This window comes from Anser brachyrhynchus, assembly GCF_964034855.1.
Source record: "Anser brachyrhynchus genome assembly, chromosome: 1".
In the NCBI taxonomy this organism is placed as follows: domain Eukaryota; kingdom Metazoa; phylum Chordata; class Aves; order Anseriformes; family Anatidae; genus Anser; species Anser brachyrhynchus.
Genome location: NC_137694.1, coordinates 190,845,258 through 190,867,004, shown reverse-complemented (window position 1 = coordinate 190,867,004; position 21,747 = coordinate 190,845,258). Strand labels below are relative to the sequence as shown.

The 21,747-nt window shown below is 45.0% G+C and overlaps 1 protein-coding gene and 1 long non-coding RNA gene across 3 annotated transcripts in view; one reads left to right on the top strand and one right to left on the bottom strand.

Moving 5' to 3' along the window:
- Positions 1–19,198, bottom strand: part of LOC308188400 (phospholipid-transporting ATPase IB-like) — a 56,784-nt gene extending 37,586 nt beyond the window's left edge. Inside the window, exon 1 of one of the 2 annotated variants that reach the window (XM_080577354.1) lies at positions 18,850–19,198. In XM_080577354.1, coding sequence (XP_080433480.1) covers positions 18,850–18,928 — 79 coding nt within the window. In that variant the 5' untranslated portion in view covers positions 18,929–19,198. The remainder of the gene's footprint in view (positions 1–18,849) is intronic. The other variant, XM_080577359.1, reaches the window with a different exon arrangement.
- On the top strand, positions 7,744–9,532 carry LOC308188404. The gene is made up of 2 exons (XR_013945483.1): positions 7,744–8,468; positions 9,187–9,532. It is a non-coding gene; the product is annotated as an uncharacterized lncRNA (long non-coding RNA).
- Positions 19,199–21,747: the final 2,549 nt, after the last annotated feature.

Below are 21,747 nucleotides of genomic sequence, written 5' to 3'. Positions count from 1 at the left end.
TCATACCATCCTCTTCCCTCACCTCCACTTCTTTCTGAGGGAAGATCTCCCTTCGGCTACTACCTCTGGCCCTCTGCTCTCCAAACAAAGCAGTCAAATCTGATAACCAGAAGCTACAGATGTGATAAAGAAGATCTGGCTTTCAGAGTTTCATGCAATAGCTATGACTTCAGGGCAAGCTGTCTTTTCTTTGATCTCCTTTTGTTCCAGACACCAATGCTCACTTCATTCATCTGGACACGTAGCACGCACAGCCCAGGAAAAGAAACCTGATGCTGTTGGGAGTCCTGCCTGTAAGAAAGCAAAAAGCCTGTGGGCCTTCTGCAAAGATAAACTGCCACAGTGGCAATGGAGAACTATGTGATAAGGCTTGGCACATCCACCCTCCCCATGCTGATATCAGCCCCGTATCCACCAGAACTGGGAATGTGTTTGGACTTGGTCAAGGCCAGCGCCTGGGCCTTCCCATCACACCCCAAGCACAGCAGGTCTGAAGAGCAAGGCTCCTTCCTCCCACTCGCCAGAGGCTGCCCGAAGTATGAAATGCAGCCCACCGACTTGGCACAGGTAAGGAATGGCTTTTGCTCCTCCAGTACACAGCCCACAGCCAGCTTTCAAGTTTTTTTTTTTTTTAAAAAAAAGTCACAAGAAGTGATTACAGCTTGGAGAAGCTTTCTAGTTTCAGAACTCAGTTCCCCAGGTTGCCAAAATCCAACAAGGCACTGAAACATTCATTCAGCCCAAGGGTTTCACTTCAGGCCTTAATCTTGAGGTTCATAGCCAAGAAGCACACAAAGTCCCACAACAGAGATAGTACTTTGTCCTGAAGCCCCCCACAACTTGTCTGATAGAAGAACAGTTTGTGGAAGCATTATTTTTAATGATTACTTCCAGTTAAACAAGCACATCATAAAATGCTACAAATTCTGAAGAAAGCAACAAGAATATTTTTGTCCAATAACTACCAAATCTGCGCTTCTTGCTTACCGCTCACTACACAAGTACACATACATAAGTATGTCTTATGGTACAGCTCTAAACACAGCCCTGTCTACACATATTCATGGGCAGGTAACATCTTAGAAAACTTCTTCTTAAAAAAATAAATAAAAATCACCCAGCATGTAAAGGAAGAGAAACTCCCCATAAAGCTCCATTTCTTACCAGATTATGTTGATACTACCTGTGTGTGGAAAAAATGTCCTTGCTGTTTACAAAGTGCTTTCAGCTCCACAAAGAACAATTCAACGAGCAACAGCAAAGCAACAAACCAGTTTTATCTTTAACCTGAGATAGGATAACGCTCACCCACATTCCTACACTAATGGCCAAAGAAGGCAGGGACAGACATTAACTGCTCTTACGTAGTGAACCTCTGCTCTGCAAGCTCTCCAGCAGCCTTCCAGTCTTGAAGCAGGATCACATCTATGCTTACTGCTAGTATGTCCACCCCTGTAGTGCCAACATATCGGATGATGAAATACATGAGCTAGTTGCAATTTCAAAGCCACTTCTGTACTTGTACTGCAAGATCACCCTGCTGTGTAAACCCAGAAGTACAGCTTAATCGCTTGATTTCATCTATGATCATTGCATTTATGGAAGCATAAAGACACCCAGGACTCCCAGAACACAGCTCTTCAAATACTCATTTACAATCACTCCAGGAAAAAAAAAGCTTGCGGCATGAACAAATTTAGATTTCACTAGCTGGACAACCAACATTTGACTCACTGTCTGCCAACTGGAATTGCTGTCCAGATACAGAGACAGCTTCCTTTATGTAAACATGTAGTAGAGTTAACATAAAACCAGTCACAGAAGCCAAGCCTTTAAGTAAAGAGGAGTAATGCCTAGGTACATCTATTATTTAAAAATATTAGTGAACCATTACCCTGACATCTACCTTGTGCTCTACTACCATCTTGGGAACCTCCAAGACATAAGCTGAAGAAGCATGACTTTATATATATATATATATACCTTGCGATTCACTTGTCAATGCTTTTGTCCCAAAAGCATTGCTTCCATATTAAATAAGCTTTCCACTTTAGAAAGCTAAAATATTGATGTAGATAAAGAAGATGAAGTACCTGCAAATAATAAAACGCTATCAATAAAAGAACACGTTTATTCCATCCTTCTGTTCTTAATAACCTACGGAATAAAAACAGGCAGCAGTATTTACCCTGTTAAAGTCATTCCAGTTTAAGTAGCTTGAAGTCATTACAGCTTCTTGACTTTATTTACACATTAAAGTAACTCGCATCAACAATGCTATAGAGTCGATTTAGCTCGCTTTGTATTTCTAGAAGCGAGAACTCTGGATTGCCACACAGGGGAAAGGCCTTTAACAAAACCTGCTCAGAGTCAACGGGATAGAGGGAAGAAAAGCGTTCCTCATGCCCTGTGGCTGTAGCACTTGGCCTACACCTGCCCTGAAGCCCTCTAACAGGCCAGAGAAGCCATCTGCCTGCTGAGGCGCTGTACAGAGACGGCTTTTAAAACTCGAGGCCACTGCACTAACCCTGAGCAGCTACATCCCCGGGCAGCTCTTGCCTAAGAAAAGCACAGGGCCTAACCTAGAGCCCTCAGCCAACACCCAAATGGAAGTTACAGGCCCGAAGATGGCGTGCCGGAGGTTAAACATGAGGCCGTGCACAGCCTCGGCCCGGCAGGTTTCTTAGGACGGGTTTGGTGCAGGACTGAGGCCCTTCAGAAAAGGTCTGGTGGCTGGCGGAGCCACAGCAACTCCATACAGCAAAAAAAAAATGATTGCTTTGAAGAAGCTGAGGAATCTGCAAGCAGGCAGCCTGAAAAGCAAGGGTAGTTGCCTTCTGGCATCTGCACATAAACAGTCTGACACCAGGTCTTGAGGAAAGCTGGTGTCAGTTACCACAGAGGAGATCCAGAACAGCTGAACAAAGCCCAGAATGGATGGAGAGCAGCCCTGAGGAGAAAAGCCTGGGGGTGTTCGTACATGAAAAGCTCAACATGAGCTGGCAATGTGCGCTTGCAGCCCAGAAAGCCACCTGTACCTTGGGCTGCATCAAAAGCAGTGTGGCCAGCGGGGTGAGGGAGGGGATTGTCCCCCTCTGCTCTGCTCTTGTGAGACCCCACCTGGAGCCCTGCGTTCAGCTCTGGGGCCCCCAGCACAAGAAGGGCATGGAAGTAAGTATAAGAGCGAGTCCAGAGGAGGGCTACGAAGATGATCAGACGGCTGGAGCCCCTCTCCTATGAGGACAGGCTGAGAGAGTTGGGGTTGTTCAGCCTGGAGAAGAGAAGGCTCCAGGGAGACCTTACAGCGGCCTTCCAGTGCCTAAAGGGGGCCTACAGGAAAGCTGGAGAGGGACTCTTTGTCAGGGAGTGGAGTGATAGGACACGGGGTTAACAACTTTAAACTAAAAGAGGGGAGAGGTAGATGAGATGTTAGGAGGAAATTCTTCCCTCAGAGGGTGGTGAGGCCCTGGCACAGGCTGCCCAGAGAAGCTGTGGATGCCCCATCCCTGGAGGTGTTCAAGGCCAGGCTGGATGGGGCTTTGGGCAACCTGGTCTGGTGGGAGGTGTCCCTGCCCATGGCAGGGGGGTGGAACTGGGTGGGCTTTAAGGTCCCTTCCAACCCAACCTGTTCTGCGATGGAACTCTATGAAAGCAAAGGATCACTTGCAGGAAGTAAAGATTAGGACCCTCTAGAGTTCATTTTGGCTCAACTATTGCAGAAACAAGGTCCAATTTTACCTGATCCTGCCTCTGCTCGATGAAGGACCTGCAATTCAGTACAGACTTACACATTTGAGTAATCATCTTGAATACTTAGACGTGCCTCTGGATGGCCATGGAACAGATTCCACCTGCAATGTGGAGGTGTTTCACTGCTTGCACAAGCCACTAAAATGCCTTTGCAAGGCACTCATCTTGCCCAAGAGGGTACTCCAGCACTGTGCTAAATTCTAAGGATTGAGTGTTTAACTAAAAACAACACACTATTAATCCAGTATACCCTTACTAATGCGCTACTTCAGCCTTCCTTCAAGTGTGCTTAACACAGAGCCATGTAGACACAAAAGAAAATCTCGTTCCCTATTCTCCTCATTGAAGGAACATCTTTAGAAGAAAAAGCAAACCAAGATATCGACAAAATACTTTGTAAATCAGATGGAAAACCCAACTGCGTGGTACCATTACCACCTCTCAAGACATGCAGATTTGTGTGGGTTATGTGGCTTACTGTATTCATTAAAGGTTCACTACAACTGTTAGTGGGACTGCTAATGGAAACATTCGGGGAGGAAATTGGCAACTAATTCATTGTCACTAATTGCAATCTAGTTTCGGCTGCCTTATGCAGCAGCCTTGCAGAAAACAGCATCTTTGTAAATGCCTATTGTAGAAGCTAATAAAAAAATCAGGCTATCATGTTCTTAAAAATATTTAACTCATAAGCACCTTTTTCTAATGTGATACCTACTAATTGTGGTGAAGTCTGGAGTGATGCAAGAACAGGATTAATGCTGTTAATTAATGAGACACCATTTTACCCAGCCACCTTCAGACCAAGGACTGCCAAGCAATCCTAACGCGGTGGAGGGGTCATTCAGTGTGTGTGCAGAGCTCTGCACTGCGTCCCAGAGCTAGGAGCATAACCCATGCAGCCCCACTGCTCTGCTCCAGCAGGAAAACCAAGGAATAACAACATCAGTGCAGAGTGGACAACATGGGGGTGACTCCAAACAGAAGTTGAAATAATTTCAGGCTAACTCTTTCAGAGCTCTAGGAGTAACAGGTATGCTGCCAAGTGACTGCTGTTCTACATCACCATCACAATATGAGGAGGGCATGCAGGGAGGTAGCACATTTCTCAGAGATTCATTTTTTGTCACCAACATGCATTTTCTGCCTTCTACGGGACCATGAAACAAGAGTATCTATGCTGATGTGAGAACTAACAGCCCTCTTCACTATCCGGCACTTTCCAGAGGATTTGGAGACCTGATTGAAACCACCTCCCCCCCAAGAAAAAATGCAACAGATATACAAATGCTGCAGGATATTTGGGGCTTGGAAGAGTAGTTCCTGTGCTCTCAGCCTTACGCAGCAGATGAGGAATCCAGTGCCGAACATCCTGTGTTGCTCACAACTTATCTGCATCACTAAGGGCTAACAAAACCAGAAGACAGCTAATAGTGTTAGAGACAGCTTAAGGAAGACATACATCTGCACGAACCTCAAGGCAGACTTGTGAACATTATCTTAGTAATAACCTCGAGTAGGAGAAGTCTATTTTTAAGCTTAATGGATGTAGAAGGCAGACTTCCAAAACAGGAAAATTTAACAGCAGTTGTATGTTTAACCAAGGACAAGAGAAAAGCTACCATCACATGCCTCTGCCTGTCCCCTGCTGCAGGAAAGAGCCCTCCTGACAGATAAGAGGTTTTGCACTATCAGCCAGTCTTATCTCTGCTCTACAGCCTTGGTCAGAAGACCAGATCAGGGATGAAAGCAAGTTTATTGAGCTAGAAACTCATGTGGATCCTTCCCTTTGATGCATGCTATGTAAAAAAATACAGTTATCAGTTCCTTTAATACTGCAGTACTAAGTACTGCTATCCCCCTGCTGCTGTCATACATTATAAGTAGAGCTAGAGAAGTTTTCCCCCAAAGCCCAGCCTAGATTTCTCATGCTAGTGTTGTTCCCTCCACCCCTAACAGCTATCTTGCCTGTAGCATCTGTACGGGATGACTTCTAAAAGTATTATATTGTCTTTTTCCCTACCGTTCTCTACCTGCCTTCTTCTAAAGAAAGGTAATACCCTCAGTGGCTTGATCTCCAAAAAATACCCTACGGTGCTTCCACAGACTTTTCTAGGAAGCCTGTAGAGCGTATCCTAAACTGCTGCAGCCCGGAGAAGGTGAACATGATTTAGGCAGAGTGATGCTGACTGGACCAGCTGGGGCTATGACCACACAGGTCTGCTGGGGTTCACACAACGCCCCTCACTGCCAAAGCCTTACACGCTTGTTTTCCATCAGATCAGGATTCAGCTCCACCTATTCCATCACTGCTGAGGATTACCTACATCTGTACTGCATCATCTCTCAGCTCTTCAGACGTGCCAGTACCTGGCTGCAATGGGCACACGCTGTTTTATTCAAACTGCTCCAGAGTGAGCAAAGACGAGAATCACAGGCCTCCTCAATATTTAATTATCGGGTATTGCACTGTGCATTTAGAGGAAATTATGCTTATGACTCATGTGCTCACTTGGAGGAGTTTTTCATGGCCAAGTAGCCCTGGGGAGGAAAGGGAAGAAGACCCAAACAAACAAACCACTGCTTGAAGCTGTATATCACCACCATTTCCAATGACAGCACATTCATTTGTATGCACAGAGCACCGCAGTGACATTCCTAAAACAATCTGATCAGCTAGACTTCAGCCACCCTTCTCTTTTGTTAAGTACAGTAAATGGGTTCAAGATAGAGTCCAAAACAGGTCCTAAATTCCTTCAGGCAGTTTCAAGCAGCCTTCAGACAGTGCTGAGCTGTATCTGTTCCAGGATTAAGACAGAGGTTTCTGAAGTTTCTCCCTCTGCCATGAAGGAAAAGAAAAGACATCTTTTGAAAGGCAAATAGCCATTCCTACCCCCCCCAGTATTTTTTTTTTTTAATGGGAAGATAACATAGGAAATTAGATCTCTCAAATCTGGGGTTGTTTCATACATATATATATTGTTTTTTGGAAGCCCAAAAGCCTTCCTTGTTTCCCCCCCACTCCCACAGGGTTACAGAAACTATTTGCTCATACGTGAGTCAAACTGGAATATTCTATGATTTGATGATCCCTACAAGTTGGAAGGGACCCACAAGGACCATTGTGTCCAACTCCTGGCTCCGCACAGGACCACCCAAAAACCAAACCATGTGTCTGAGAGCACTGTCCAAATGCTTTTTGAACTCCAGCAGGCTCAGGGCCGTGACCACTGCCCTGGGGAGCCTGTCCCAGTGCCCGACCACCCTCTGGGTGCAGAACCTTTCCCTAACCCCCAGCCTGACCCTCCCCTGTCCCAGCTCCATGCTGTTCCCTCTGTTTGCTATGTCACATTCAGAGATCTTCACAGACATTTCCACAGAGCTGTTCCACCTTGCTGCCAAGAACAGAGCTATTCAACAGGGAGCAATGCCTTCCATGCAGCTACTGCCTTCATATGGAGCCCACAACTAAAACACCCCCTTCCTACAACCCAAGAACCCTACCCCTAACAAGCAAGAAGGGGTCTCTGTAGCACATAAAGCACAATTTTCATCTTGAATACCAAGGCTAAAAAAATGCGCAAGCCTCCTAAATGCTACAGCCTATCACACAAAAACTTCTAGAGACAAGACTTTCTGCTTCCTTCTTCCTCTTTTAAAATCTCCCCATCTTCATGCAATAGCTTCTCTCGACCTACAAATTAGGGTGTTGGGGCTCATTACCACACACAGAGCTGTAATAATTAGCAGCAGGCAGAGCTTACATCTTGTTATGCTTACTTTTTACTTTCAACCAGAACTGATTTAGCTTTGGGGGTTCCTGTGTTACCCTGCCAAAATTAGAGTTTTCAGATAACTTATTTTTACTGTTCCTTTATTTTTGTAAGCACTGATGCTATTTCTGGCATGCTTTACAGCTTATTTTTTAATTTACTTGTAATAACATCCATATTAACATCTGTGTGAGCAACCACAAAAGGCAATTATAATTTTCTCTCATATTTTACAGCTTGGTCCTTGATCTCTTAATTGGTTTTTTATTATTTAAGTCTTCTTTTACTGTTCTCGCATTGTCAACTGATTTTCACAGGTGTATATAATAGGAAAGCTCCTTAAATAGCTCTTCCTAGCTTTTGGCATATGAGGTAATCTTGAGGCACCTCAGTATTTTTTGCTTTGACCTTAGTTTTAGCTACTTGCTTTTCTTCTGTTAATCCAGCTCTATTTTTGGTTACAGCCTCAGTCACAGCACAGTGACGGAAGGACTGCCAATCTTCTTAATGTTGGATTTCCCTCCCCCCTTCGTTGTTAATCACTTGCCTCAAATTTTCGTCTATAGAAACTGACATAGCAATTTCCTTACTAGAATTGTTTATGGAGGAGTGGGATTGTTGTTAAGAAGCGATTTTAACAACACAAAGTAGAGCAAAAAGACTACAAAAATGCAGCTTATAAAATGCCCTTATAAAAATAAACCTTTAGAAGATGTAAAGGATTAAACAAAAGGTCATGCTCTGTTTGTCTTTTCCAGAATATCCACGTGGATGTAGCTTCATGATGTCTGATACCACCAAATCCAGAGAGCAACTATGAAAAATACTGATATCTGAGAGCCTGTCTGTCTCAGGAAACCCTTTCCTATACCACCTTTTATTCCCCTAGCACCATACGAACGCTGTGTAGCTGCCTGCTGTCTTTATATTGACTCTGTGAAGAAGGTAAATTGTTCCCTTGCTCACTCCACTAACACAGATCACAAAATACCTGGAACTGAAGCGAAGCAGCCTTAGCTCCCTGGGAAGACAGAAGCCGCCCCATCGCTGTTGTCCTTCCCCAGTTCAGTAAATTTTGTGGCTCCTACTCAGCGTGCTCATATTTTATTACTGAATGGCAGTTCGTGTACTTCGTTAATTCTGATTACAATAAGCATGGCTGTTTACAGAAGCCTGCTCCCTCATTAGCGGCAGCACACGCTCTGTGTGTACCATCTGCCCTCTCTGGATGTGAACTGGGCCACAGAGATATGAACCCCCTCACCTCTTCTGTGGGCATAACCGAGGCACTGATTTGATTTGTAACTCGTCACAGAACGAGGCAGAAATTCGGCAGGACGGCTGCACACAAAGCGTCTGGTGCCTGAAAAGGGACATTAAAATTAAAAATAAAAAAAGGCATTTAATAACAGGTTATCTTTAGAGGTCTGCAAGGAGATGAGGTGATGCTCCCACGTTATAAGATTTTTAAGAATACGGAATGCCAGACTTAGTGCTCAACAACCTGTGGAAATGGGAGTAATTAACAGACTCTAGGGGAGATGTGCAGACTATCAGGACGCCATGGGGATCCTTCTACCTGTTCCTTTAAACCCTGTGCACTTATCTGCTACAGGGACAGGAAAAAGAAGGTGTAAGATTAAGTCTTGCTTCTGTTTTCCAGGCATCTCTCTACATAGGAGATTCCGCTGACACCCTGACAGAGCAGTTTCAAGGCTCTTTAAACAGCAGCAATGACAGCAGAAGCACACAGCACCCAACGCGCAGAGCCTGGAAACCTGACTAATGAGCCAAAGTACCAAAAGGAGTAGGAAATTATTTAAATCCCATCCTGTTTTTACACTAATGCAAATCTGCACTGTCTCAACAAAATTATATCAGACCTATTATTGCAGCAGATTTATTCCTGGCTTTCTTAATTGTCTCTTTGGGGTTTGGGTTTAAAAAAAAAAATCAACAACACAAAAACATACCCCATGTGTTGTAGGTAATCAACAGGAAGGCCAAGAATTCGACAAATTCCAATTATTATTCCAAATTATTGCCTTCATGCACTATTTACTATTTTCCAAAACAATTATTGATCATCTCTGAGTGAGAAATGAATCTGAAACTCAGGTGACAGCAGACATCACAGATCATCCTGCCCTGTGCTCAGGACTGCAGAATTTCCCCTCTTCAGAGCCTCAGATGAGCAGTTTTCTTTGCCGATGGAAGTTTGGGATCATCGAGGTCTCTCCTGCTGATCAGGCTTGGAACATCTCCTGCTCTCTCCTCTGCTAGGTGCAGTCCTTTGAAGCGAACTCAAAATCCTACCAGAACTAAAGTGGGTGGGTAACCAGCATTTAGGGAGATGGCACTTCATTGGTGATGAGGACGGATAGTGTTTTAGACAGCAGGCGAGTCTACAGTGAGACAAAATACACTGCCTCGTCCTGCTCCTGTGGAGGAAGGAACTGAAGAGACCTTCTTGTAGGACCTGGGATTTTGCAGATATCCTATGATCCTGCACAGTCACACCAAAAAAATGGAAAGGCACGAGCTCTCTGCCTTTTCTCTATCATAAAAGTAGTACGGTTTGTAAGGACTGACATTTTCTTCTATAACTTCAGACTACTTCTTTGGACAACCATGGTTGTGCTACTTGTTGCAACCTCATTACTTTCTCTTCCAGATAATCTGTTTTCTTTTGTTCCTGTCGATAAGACGGTTAGGGATGCCAACTCCCTCCCCTCTGCCACAACGCTCTTCCATTATTTTACAGCTCTCATATTATTGCCTTCACGCACTATTTGCTATTTTCCAAAACAATTATTGGTCATCTTTGAGTGAGAAATGAATCTGAAACTCAGGTGACAGCAGACATCACAAATCATCCGAATCCCAGCATAGTGAAAAGGAAGTGCTGGAATATACTCTGTTTGATGGTTGTTATCGTTCAGAGGAAGTTATATATTAAATGCTGGTGCTATTTAACAACCTGCTCCTAGAGAGACCAATGTGTAAGAGTATATCTTCTGCCCATGAAGTTCCTGGTTCTACCTGGTGTTTAAAAATACAGACCTAAAAGCAAACACCTGTTTAAAAGTTCAGATTCTCCTATTCCAACTGATTGTTTCATAGACCTGTACATATACCAAACAAATTCAGTTATGAGATCAAGCTACACTTCTTTCCTACTACTCCTACTTGACAGCCATTCTGAACAGTTGTCTGATATTTAGGAATAGGCTTCTTACTTTCAGACTAAATGTCTGGAAGTTTGTTCTTGAACCAGCACTAGAATACAGTTGAAATAATTCTCTTTATGTGTACAGAAACTTAACTTTTTAAACGATAGCTAGGCTGACAGAAGCTTGCATTTGGTAGCTCGTAAGTAAACCACCAAAATACTGTGAAACAATAGATATAGAAGTATTGGCCAAACTGAAATGGCGTATGTAGTCCTGAAGAGCTTCATCATATCCAAAACAGCCACTGCATTGACCCCGTTAGTAATGTGGGTCTCCCCAGTAGGGTACCAGATCACTTTGTCCCTATGCACTCAAGAAAATGTAGCTTTAATTCTTCTTATTGCAGGAGCTAAACACTATAATACAAAGCCCTGAAATGGGGTCCAACTCAAATTTCTTAAGTTGGAACATACCTAAATCAAGTCCACTGAGTTAATTTGCAGATCTGCATGCTAGTAAGTTTACCAATAATGGCACTTGCCTGAAGTGTCTTAATTTGGACCCCAACCCCAAAATCTTTTTGCTTTCTCTGTAAGCAACCAACTCTTTCATCTCAAATTTTTCAGATCTTTTTAGACGCTCTTTTCTTCTTCTTAAGACCAATCACTCCCTTTTGGTATCCTAATGAAGATTTATAGTGTTTAAAGTCTCCTGAAAGAATGGGTAAGCAAATTTCAGAGTTGTGAATAAAGTTACATCCATCACAACCAGACGGTAAGAACCTTTTCACTTGCTGAAGATGGTGGGAAAACTCCAGCAAGGGTCAGGATTTTAGCTAAGGAGTGCCCGGTGAATAGACACTGCTCTTCAGGCAGTGATGGATTAGGACCAGTTTCACTGGGAGCAGGGAGGGAGGACAGCACTCTGTCCTTCTGTCTGTCTGGTAAGCTCTTATGCAAGCTTTTTCCCCCTACTACCAGGCCGATAAATGGTACAAGGTTGTCTTCCAGGTGCGGATTTGTATTAGTGAAACTCTGGGAACAAGATTTGATAGTTAATCGGTAGAGCAAGACCGGTCCTCTCCTCAGGCTGGGTCGCATCTGCGAACTGTAATTCCTCTCTTTCTGTCCCTCTTCAAAACAAGGACTGAGGTTTGTGTATTTCATCCCATACCCAACAACTGGACTGCTGAACACTCAGAGGCATTGAACAGGAACTAGGCTGAGCCTTTTCCAAATAAACTGCACCTACTAAGTTATGATAAGGTGACATTTGCCGAAATTATTGAAGGGCACACAAAAGCCTGGGGTACTTGACTCATTCATCCTTTTCACAAACACTGGGCTGGACGCTCCCAGATCTCACAGGCTCAGGACGTTCGATTCCCTCCACGGTGCTTGAGGCAGAGCAGTGCTGGGGCAGCACGAGATAAGGCCTCAGCCCTCCTTCTATTCAAAACAGCAAGTGAGTAAGGGTGGCATTACTGTCATGAGATAAACACTTTTGCTTTCACTCTTTACAGCTGCCTACCTGTCTAATGAAATCAAATAAATGGCTTTGGTCGCCTGTATTCAAGAGATTAGGAGTTAAAGATCAAGCAAGACCTTCCTGTAAGTTTTAAAGATGTAAATCAACCTTCTCTTCCTTATAGAGCCTATACACTGACTTCAGTTGTGCTAATCCTGATTTACACCACTCTAAAATAAGGTAGGCTCGTCAGACAAAACCTGTGGCTAAGATAAAGTGTCCCACTTTGTAGGATTTATTATGAATTACAGATCTGACCCCATCATGGCTCTTCCATTTTAGTCAAATGGAAGGCAAGTTCCCATTCACTTGTATTTTGCAGGGATACTCCAGTGCAACAGTTCTGAAGTTATTAAATAGAACTGAAAATAATAAAAATATCCTTTGTGAGGGTGGAAAGAAGTGGAAATGTAGTAAACATACACAGTACTTCTTGTGATTCTCCATTTCTTTATACAGGAAAGAAACTGCCCAGGAACTTTTCTAGTAGACAGAATTCCTTATAAAAAGGTGGCAGAAATGCTAATCACAGTTGTGAAAGCTTTCCAAACAAATACTGAAACACTTGTTCTAATAAGAAGTTGTCAATATCAATACTTCATTTGTTCTAATAAGAAGTTGTCAATATTGATACTTCATTTTTTATTTTGCAACTTTTAATGAAAAACCGTAAGACAATTTTACTTTTATTTTCAGAAAAAACTTCTTTTTTTCCTCAGTCTTCCACCATGTCAACAACCTCTCACAAGTTATCCTTTCAGTGTGCCAGCTGAGAATCGGTTATCTAAAGCTTTCAGATCTCACATCTCATATATCTGCCATTGCTCCAAAAGGCTTAGCTAGAAAAGATAGTAGACTGAAAGGAAAACATTTATGTTGATGAAAAGGCCAAGCCAAACTTAATTAATAACTGTCCCAGAAGCAGAAAGCTGTTCACTGCAGAGATGTTCAACTGCCTTTTCAACACCCTATATACTGCTCTGCTCTACTAGCTACACACACAAGAAAGATTTTGTGATTAACCATCCCTTAAAAGAACCTGTCAGCCACCAGGCTCTACACCTACCGTCAGTAACAGATATTTTGATATTTGTGCTAATACAAACTAATTCAAATGTGCCACAATGCAACACAGTACAAGAAAACAAATATGAGATGGTAATGTAATAGAGTAATAAAGCTAACACAGGCGCCTAGAACACTACTTTACAAGTAGGAAATCGGTCCTCTCAGATTCAAAGATTACTCAGAGGGTGTATCTGACAGCTCAAAGAAGAAAGGTGAAAGGGAAATGAGCCGGCTGAGAGTATCACAAAATAGCAGGTCTATGGAGTATCACCTGAATACCTTCCAGAAAAGCAGAAATGGCTGATGCGGTTGTTTGTTGGGCTCTTAGCAAGTCTTCACTACAACGAAGATGGCTTGTGACGTGGTGACTAATTGGAGAGTGATGGTTTTGAGGTGGCAGGATCAATGTTCAGATGGTCGTTCAAAACTCCATGTGCAGTCATTGAGAGCTGTCAGCTTGGAACTTGTTGGGGAGGGAACAAGAGTTAATTACTGAGAAAAAAAGGAATGCTTTAAAACAGCACCATTTCTGAAGCCTGAGGTTTCCGTGTAAAAACCACGAGGGAGTGGTAAGATCAAGATTGTACTCAAACCTCGTGGCAAAGCTAAAGCATTGTTTAACTATTCTTCTTACACTCAGTAGGTGCAGTTTCATTGCCTTTAGGATATTCTAGGAACGTGAACAGGCAGGCTGGTTTCCTTGCAACCACACCACTCTCACGTTACGCTCACGTAACCCTGCATGCAATTACAACAGCACTACTGCTAATCACAAGGGGAGGTCAGCGCTTTTAGATCCACCCAGAAAGCAAGAAAGACATTGACCAACCCTGCACAGGGCAGTATACTAACAGCAGACGCTGCTAGGGAGCTAAAATCTGGAACTAAAGTCCTCTGTGGAGAAAGTGAAGCAGGGAATGAAAAAGTAGTTCCTAAGGCAGGCAGTATGTGTGTCTGTTTCTAATGGAGTTGTGACTGTAGCCAAATAAAAGACAATTTAAGTTAAAATATTGACTACACAGTAGGGTAGAACTATTTACTTTTATTTAATACATATTTAATCATAAAACCGAAGGCTAGCTAAATCTGTTTAACTCCTAAATAACTGTGTCCCCCTTCATCTGAGCAGTTTGATCTTTCATGTTTCCTCATGATCTCACCCCTCTCTTCACAAGAAGTGTTTCTACTGCCACAACACTTAGGCCCTTGTCTATACATGAAGTTATTCCACAGGAGCTGTGCGTACAGCATCTTTTTCTAATTCAGCGTCACAAGCAGAAGTATTTTAAATTCCCTCCTATCCCAACCCAAACTAGCTTTCAAAGCCGGACAAGCTCTAAGTGAGTGACCCAAGACACCAGGAGCTGGGGTTGGCCTTGAGTTAGCCCCATCGTTGCCACCAGCTCAGTTCACACCTGACCAAGAGCTCGCCCTGCTTGAGAAGACTCCGCTTTGTGCTAATACAAAAGCGCAGTAACATAAAACATTAGGGTTTATTGTGATGCGATCCTGCTCAAAAGGCATAATTGTTACTGATGCTCATGAAAATAGGATTGGGCCTTTGATGTGATTGAGTAAGCTGCACATTATACTGTTAGGTGCCAGTTAGACATCAACGAAAAGAAACAGGAACTCAGTAACGCCGATAGGTAATTACCACCACACGGTTTACAGAAACACACATACACTTTAGTCTTCACCTGGAAAAATATCTTGGCTAGAATTTCTGTGTGCCGACGCTGTTCCCACAACAGTCTTGCTAGATGTGTCGGGAGCTCCTGTTAATTCTCACGGTCATGAAATGCACTTGCTGGGCAAGTACCTCTCTGCTCAGCGTCCCTAAAACTGCCTGGTCTCCCTCCCACAGCAGAACAGGGCTTTTGCCCTTAAACATCTGCATGTTAACAGTTTATGAATCTGTTAGTTCAGCACTGTGCCGACCCCTTCCCCGGGGTTTGTTTGGTTAAAAAGGCACTCAGGGTGCCTGCTGACCTGCCTCCCAGGTGGGGTGTAGACAACCCCTGAGAGGAGGTGACCTCAGTGAGCTTCGCAGCAAAAGCTTTTGTCTTCACTGCAGTTCTTGCACTGCCTGAACCTGGCCTCTGCAGTATCAAAAGATACCTTCTTTGAAGCAGCAACATCAGTAATTAACTAGTGCAAAGCTGGCTCTACGTTTCACCTGCACCTCCTTTTTCACATGTATCTATAGGAATTATGCCTGACCTGTAAATGACTACAGGTGAAAGCTTTGAGCAAAACACAATTGCCTTTGTGCAATTATAACCGCTCCATGTGACGCTTCCCAACACTTCACTCACGACAAGGCGCTATCACAACACACAAAAAAAAAATATGGTCTAGCCCAAAGAGACTGCAGCTTACGTAGACATTCCTCTGACAAAAGATGGGTCCTTTACAATCAGAAGGGAGTAAGGCTCTAGCAGACAGACACTGCTCTTAAGACCAAATACACAGCACGGAATATCAGCAAATATTTAAGAGTAAATGTAGATGGAAAAGGCATACAAGGAGTATGGTTTCGCACCGTGAAATGATGTTTACATTTCAGTTCCTCATGCCCTGGGAGAAGACTCAGGGACTACCTCTGCACTGAAATGATCTCTTCTTGCTGATGCATGCTTCTGAGACATTGCAAAAGACCGCAGTAAATGACATCAGGATCATTTGTACCTTTAATCCACTCTAAAGTTGGAATTCAACATTTTTTGCCCTAAAAATAAAAATGCTACTGTGTAATTATCCAATGTGTTATTGACAGTTGCTTATTTTTAGTGACTTAAGGAGACAGGAAAGAGAAGAACAGGTTAGGCTTTGATGTCTGTGGTTCCAACAGCAAAGAGCTGGAGACTTCTTTGAGAATAATTTAAATCTAATCAATTTAGCCCAGCTGGTACAACATTACAGCAATAAAAAGATTTAGTTGTACAAAGCAAAAAAAGAAATCGATTAATGAGCAAATGCACAAAAAAGAAGAGGACTGATCATTTGAGTGGCAGGAGGTGACTCGCCATCTGTAATTTCTCCTTTTCACCTCATCTGCTTTTCTATGAAGTCCTCTGTACCACTGCTAAGCAGGTTTAAAACTCTACTAAGTATACTAATTAAATTTTATCCTGTATTAGCAGATGTGGAAGCAATGCTACAAAATGCATGAGGGCAGAACATCACAACTGGATCTGACGTGGAAAGACATCATCAGATCGTCACTGAGGTATAGCTCCTCTTGGCTAAAGTACGTCCATAAGCTCCCGAAATGCTTGACACAGCATGAAGAGAAATCTCTGTGACTCAAACTGAAAGCTAATACTTTAAGATCACTAAAACTCTCGCTAAAGTAAACAGGACTAGCAAGCAAGCTACAACTATTTAAAGCAAGCAGGATCTTTTTAGAAAAGGAAAGCAGGTAGAATATTCACAAATGTTGTGTGAAGGTTACTTGACCCTTACTGAGGATGACGAAAGGGTGACCTATCCCTCTTCACACCATTCAGCTCAGGGAAGGCCGTCAGATTTTGCAGTGGCATCACACAACCACATCTGAACAGATTTTCAGCTGTGTGGTTCAGTCTCCAAACGTGTCTGTGGCAGCTGGTTTCACCCAGCACAGAGCCTCTCGTGAGAGCCTGTTCAGTCCACGCAGACATCAGACTGCAGGATGCTGGAACAAACAGAGCACCCCTGCCTTGCCCGTTCCCTGCTGCCATTCGGGATCACACAGACCGGTACAGAGCCACGTCAGCACTCAGACGGGTGACCGTGTAACCATCTGACTGCTGATGAAAGGGGCCAGACAGGACCCTCGTGCTAAGTGGGAGCCCACAGGTACCGACCTAAGCCGACCATGATCATCTCCGTTAATAAACCATGTATTAAGTTACACTAACCTGTATTATGTAAACTTGTATAGGTATAATATACGCCCCATAAGGTATTATTCTGTTATCCTTCAGGAAAATATTCAAAATGTGAAATATGACACTCACTGTTCAACAACTGAGAAGCAGTGACAGCAATGCTAACCAGCAACCCCTATCGTTCTTCAAAGTACCATCTACTTCGGATTTCTCCTATGTGAAAAGCAGGGTGCATGCAAAAGTCTGAAGCCGGTTATAGATAAACCCCTGCTAGTAGATCCAGTATCGCTCAGGCACACAGACATGACTGAGGTGCAACTGAGCCACCTAGATCCCCAAGTATGATTTGCAGAAGTTGAAGCTTAAACTCGCTGTGTATCCCACGTTCAAGCTAGGCATTCTCCAGCTGCCAAGTGTTGTGCATCTGGGTATCTTCTGGAGGGCAGGTTACAGGTAAGTACACCTAGGTTTGAACTCCAAAAATGAGGCTGCAAATTAATCTGCTGAACTGCAGCTCTGGGGAAAGGAGCCTCCCTGCCACAGAAGGACAGGATATCAGTCAGACTGCAGAACTGGACACAACCCCAGCCACTGGACAGAGCCATCTGCTGAACTGGGGCTGTTTTCATCTGAACGTCTTACACTGAAGATGCAAAAAGCTTGGTGATGTGCCACATCCTAGCCTGAAACCTTACCATTTCCTGTGAGACAGCATTACACACCTCACTGCTTAGTGCCCTGCTTACTTCAGCAGCTCTGCGGAGGTCCCTGAGGTCCTGTCCTTGTGAGCAGCGAGGCCAAATAGGAGAACATGACAAGAGAAACTGGGCTGTGCGGAGGAGCCAAAGGGCTTCTCCTTCGAACTACCTCCAGCCTGGTTCGATGGGCTGGACAGGCACCAGAGGCTGCAGGGCTTCTTCCAGCTCAGCGTCATCCAAAAGTAATCCTGTACGTGCTCTCAAGGTGCTCTGAGCTTTAACGCAGAGCGGAGGGCTCAGGACATGTGCTTCAGCCACACTCCGTGTCCCAACACACCGTGCTGGGGAAGCACCGTGGTGCGCCCTAGCTCACCACAGACGCTGCGCCAGGCGCCTCAGTGCTTTGCCCAGGAAAGGAGCAAAGTCTCGGCCTATTACGGGACCTGTTTGTAAGCCACAGCCACCACTGAGGCTACAAATACCAAGAACCGGCACCACAAGCAAATTTTGAACACACCTTAGCCCCACAGACTCAGCGCAAGGCCCAGAATCTCACCTTGAAAGCACTCCATCTGTGCCTATCTTCCCCTGAACCATCTGGGGAAGCGTTTTTCCCCCTGACCCTCCTGAGAAGCCCCCTGACCGAGCTCCTCGGGGGGACGAGGAAGGCGGGCAGGACGCGCTGCCCCCCTCCGAGCTGCGCTCGGGCCACGGCAGCGCCCGGAGCCGCTCCCCGGGGCTCCGCCGCCCCCTGCCCGCCTACAACCGGGGGCCGGGCTGCGGGCTCGGGGGGGGCTTCCCCCGGCCTGAAGGCAGCGGCCGAGCCCCCGAGGACCACCGCAAGGCCCCAGCGGGGGGTGGCGGGGCCGGGGGGGGGGGGGGGGAGTCGGCAGCGGCGGGGCTATGGAGGCGCCTTCCCCCGGCTCCCCTCGCTCCTTCCTCCGCCCCCCACCTCCAGCCCCGCCTCGCCCCCTTCTCCTCTCACCGGCCGAGGAGTGGATCTTGGAGGATTTCCGCTGCAGGGACATCCTCAGCGCCGTGTCGAGGCGGGCCCCGGTCGGCATGCCGGGGCCGGGGCGGCCGGCGATGCTAGGGCTGCGGCGGCGGCGGGCTGGCCATGGCCCCCCCCCGGCACGCAGACGCCGCGCTGCGGCCCGGCTGCGGGGGCAGGCGAGGCGCTGGAGCCCGCCCGAGGGCCCGGGAATGTGCCCGGCTGAGGCGGAGGGGGACCCGCTGCCTCCTTCCGTCACGGTTGGGGCTGAAGGGAAGCCCCCAGGCAGCGGGGTGTCCCCCCTTTTCCCCGCCCGGCCCCCCTCTGGGGAGCCCCGGCCTTGCGGCCCCACAGCCCCGGGAGCTAGCGGGCTCCTCGGCTGAGGGAGGAGGTGTCTCACACCTCAAGTCACAGTGCACCTCACAGCTCAAATCACCAAGAATGAGTGATTGTATACAATACAATAAAGTAAGGGCCTGCTGGTTTTTAAAGTTGTCTACCTCCAACTAATATATGGCATTTTAGGCACCTAAGCGTGTCAACAAACCCCGTTTGGGATCCGGAGCCATAAGCAGGTTTCTTTGTTCCGGTTACAAGGACATCTCCCAGTACTGGCGTACTGCCAGCCTCTTCACAAAAGATGTCATTCCTTCTCAACTTAAAACGTCTGGTAAATCAAGGATGAAAAAAAAATATAGGAAAGATTAATCAATATACCACTTAATTCTTGCAGCACATCGCCTTTCTGCGCAAAATACTTGCAACAATAAGAGTTTGCCTACCAAGGACAGGCACAGAAAGAAAGAAATTAAAGGACAAAAATAAACTAAATTGAAGTCTCTCAGTCTTTATAGATTCTAGTCTCAATCAGGCATAGCCAGCAGTAGTTGCCCCACCTTACAGGGTTTGCCTTCTCTGCTAGGGGGGCCTTCTCCACCAGGACTTTCTGGGTAAGCTGTGTGAAAAGAGGCAGAAGCTCACCTGAGATGAGGATGTACTGAGTTTGGGGAAGGCCAACTGCACAAGAGACAGTCTCCAATACCTTGAAAAAAATAACCTAAACCAGGATCTAAACCACTCTACCATGTGGAGTTGGCTAGTGTACAAGATGGGGAATTTTGGTGCTATTTCAAAGATCATGAATATTGCCAAGCCACCAAATCTCGCTGTACTTCTGTGTCCTCACATATAACAATGGAAACTGATAGTTTCCAACTTCATAAAAAGTAGCATATATAAAATTAGTTTACAAATACAGAGTACAGAATCGCAGTGCACTAACTGGATAGACTGCTGGAGAGGCTCCCTTTGAGCCAGAGCTTCTGTACAACTTCTTGGTCTGTGAGAAGCTTTTACTCCTGTGGATTTTATTGCTCTGGAAGAAGGCTGGTCTGAGATCTTTTCAGAATGAAATCATCCAGTAGGAGCAAGGCTGAGTGCTACTTTCCTGCATGACTTCACCATTTTCAGCCCATGACATAGAGTATTTTTTCATTAATATGGCTTTCTCTACCATCTTACTCTTTTGCCTCTCCACAGATTATTTTCTGCTGTGGTCAGTGTTTTTGTACTGGTAGGAACTGCCTGGAGGATGAAAATCAGTTCACATATGTTGTTAGCTAGTACACAAAAGTGAAGGTCGCTTTGGGTTAAAGCTGTCAGATCAAAGGCAAGGAAAGTGCTCAAAAAATGACCAAGAAAGAATGGCACGTCCTGGTTCCATGTTTACATTTTCTTCAGAAACTTGCCCTCAGGTGAACTATGTTTATTGCACACTAAAAGTATTGCCCACTGTAAGCTGTCCACACTGTGGGGTAATCACTGGTAGCTAAGTAGCATCTAAGATGCATTCTTCCTTTTCATGCACTATGCTTGCTTTCACCTCTTCATCCTCAGTGTTCACAAACTGCTCCAGCTAACATGCCCTCTGGCTGGCGTCTATACCTGGCTACTCACTCCTGCAAACTTGACTCCTCAAACTCCTCTAATAGATTTAATTACCCAACCCGTACTTATTTCAACAAGCTTGAGATGTGTCTGCGCAGAAGGCAGATCACTGAGCGTTAGCAACCAGCCATTTTAGTGAAGCTTAGTGGCGTGGAAGAATGAAAAAACATCTTTGCCTCTGCACGGACTGTGGGCATCAGAGGACCTGCCTCTCTGCAGGCACTGGTTGGTGTAATCCTACATTGCAGCCTAGCGGGAAGTCAAGGGGAGAAGGTGGACTGTCAAAGTATCTTGTGAGGAAGCAGAGTGTGCTGGATTATCTCAGCGCTGAGAAAGAAACAGAGTCCTGTTTAGGATGCTTAAGGGTAGGGCCTGCAGGAAAGGTACGTGTACAGTCCTTGAGGTGGTTTTGCTTCTGCAAGCTCATGTTTATTAGTAACAAGCCAACAAGTAGCAGGTTAGCCCTGAGTTAAGAGAAAGGAAATATATTGTTCAGTTGTGCAGGCCTCACCTTTGTCATTTTATTATGCAATGCCTGGCTTTGTCATACCGCTGATGTGCACTAAATTGTATATTATCGGACTGTGAGTCATGACAGCATGATTCCCTGAGGTCTGTCATAATGGCTCCATGGTTTGAACGATGTGCTGAAAAACAAAAAGGAGCTAGTATTCTTCAAATTACAATGTGATCACTTTTCTAGTATTTATAGCAATGTACTTTCAAGGAGCTCAGTATGCATAATAATTATTTCAATGTAATAAATAAAGCAAAGGCAGGAAGAGTGGTTCTGCGGTTAATGTGCCAGACTGGAAGACAGGATATCTTGATTCTATTTCTGACTGTGCCAGATACTCTCCGGGACCTTAGAGAGTTTGTTCAGCCCAAATTTCCAAAAGATGCATCCTTTGCTCCAATTACTAATGTCACACACATTTTGGTTAT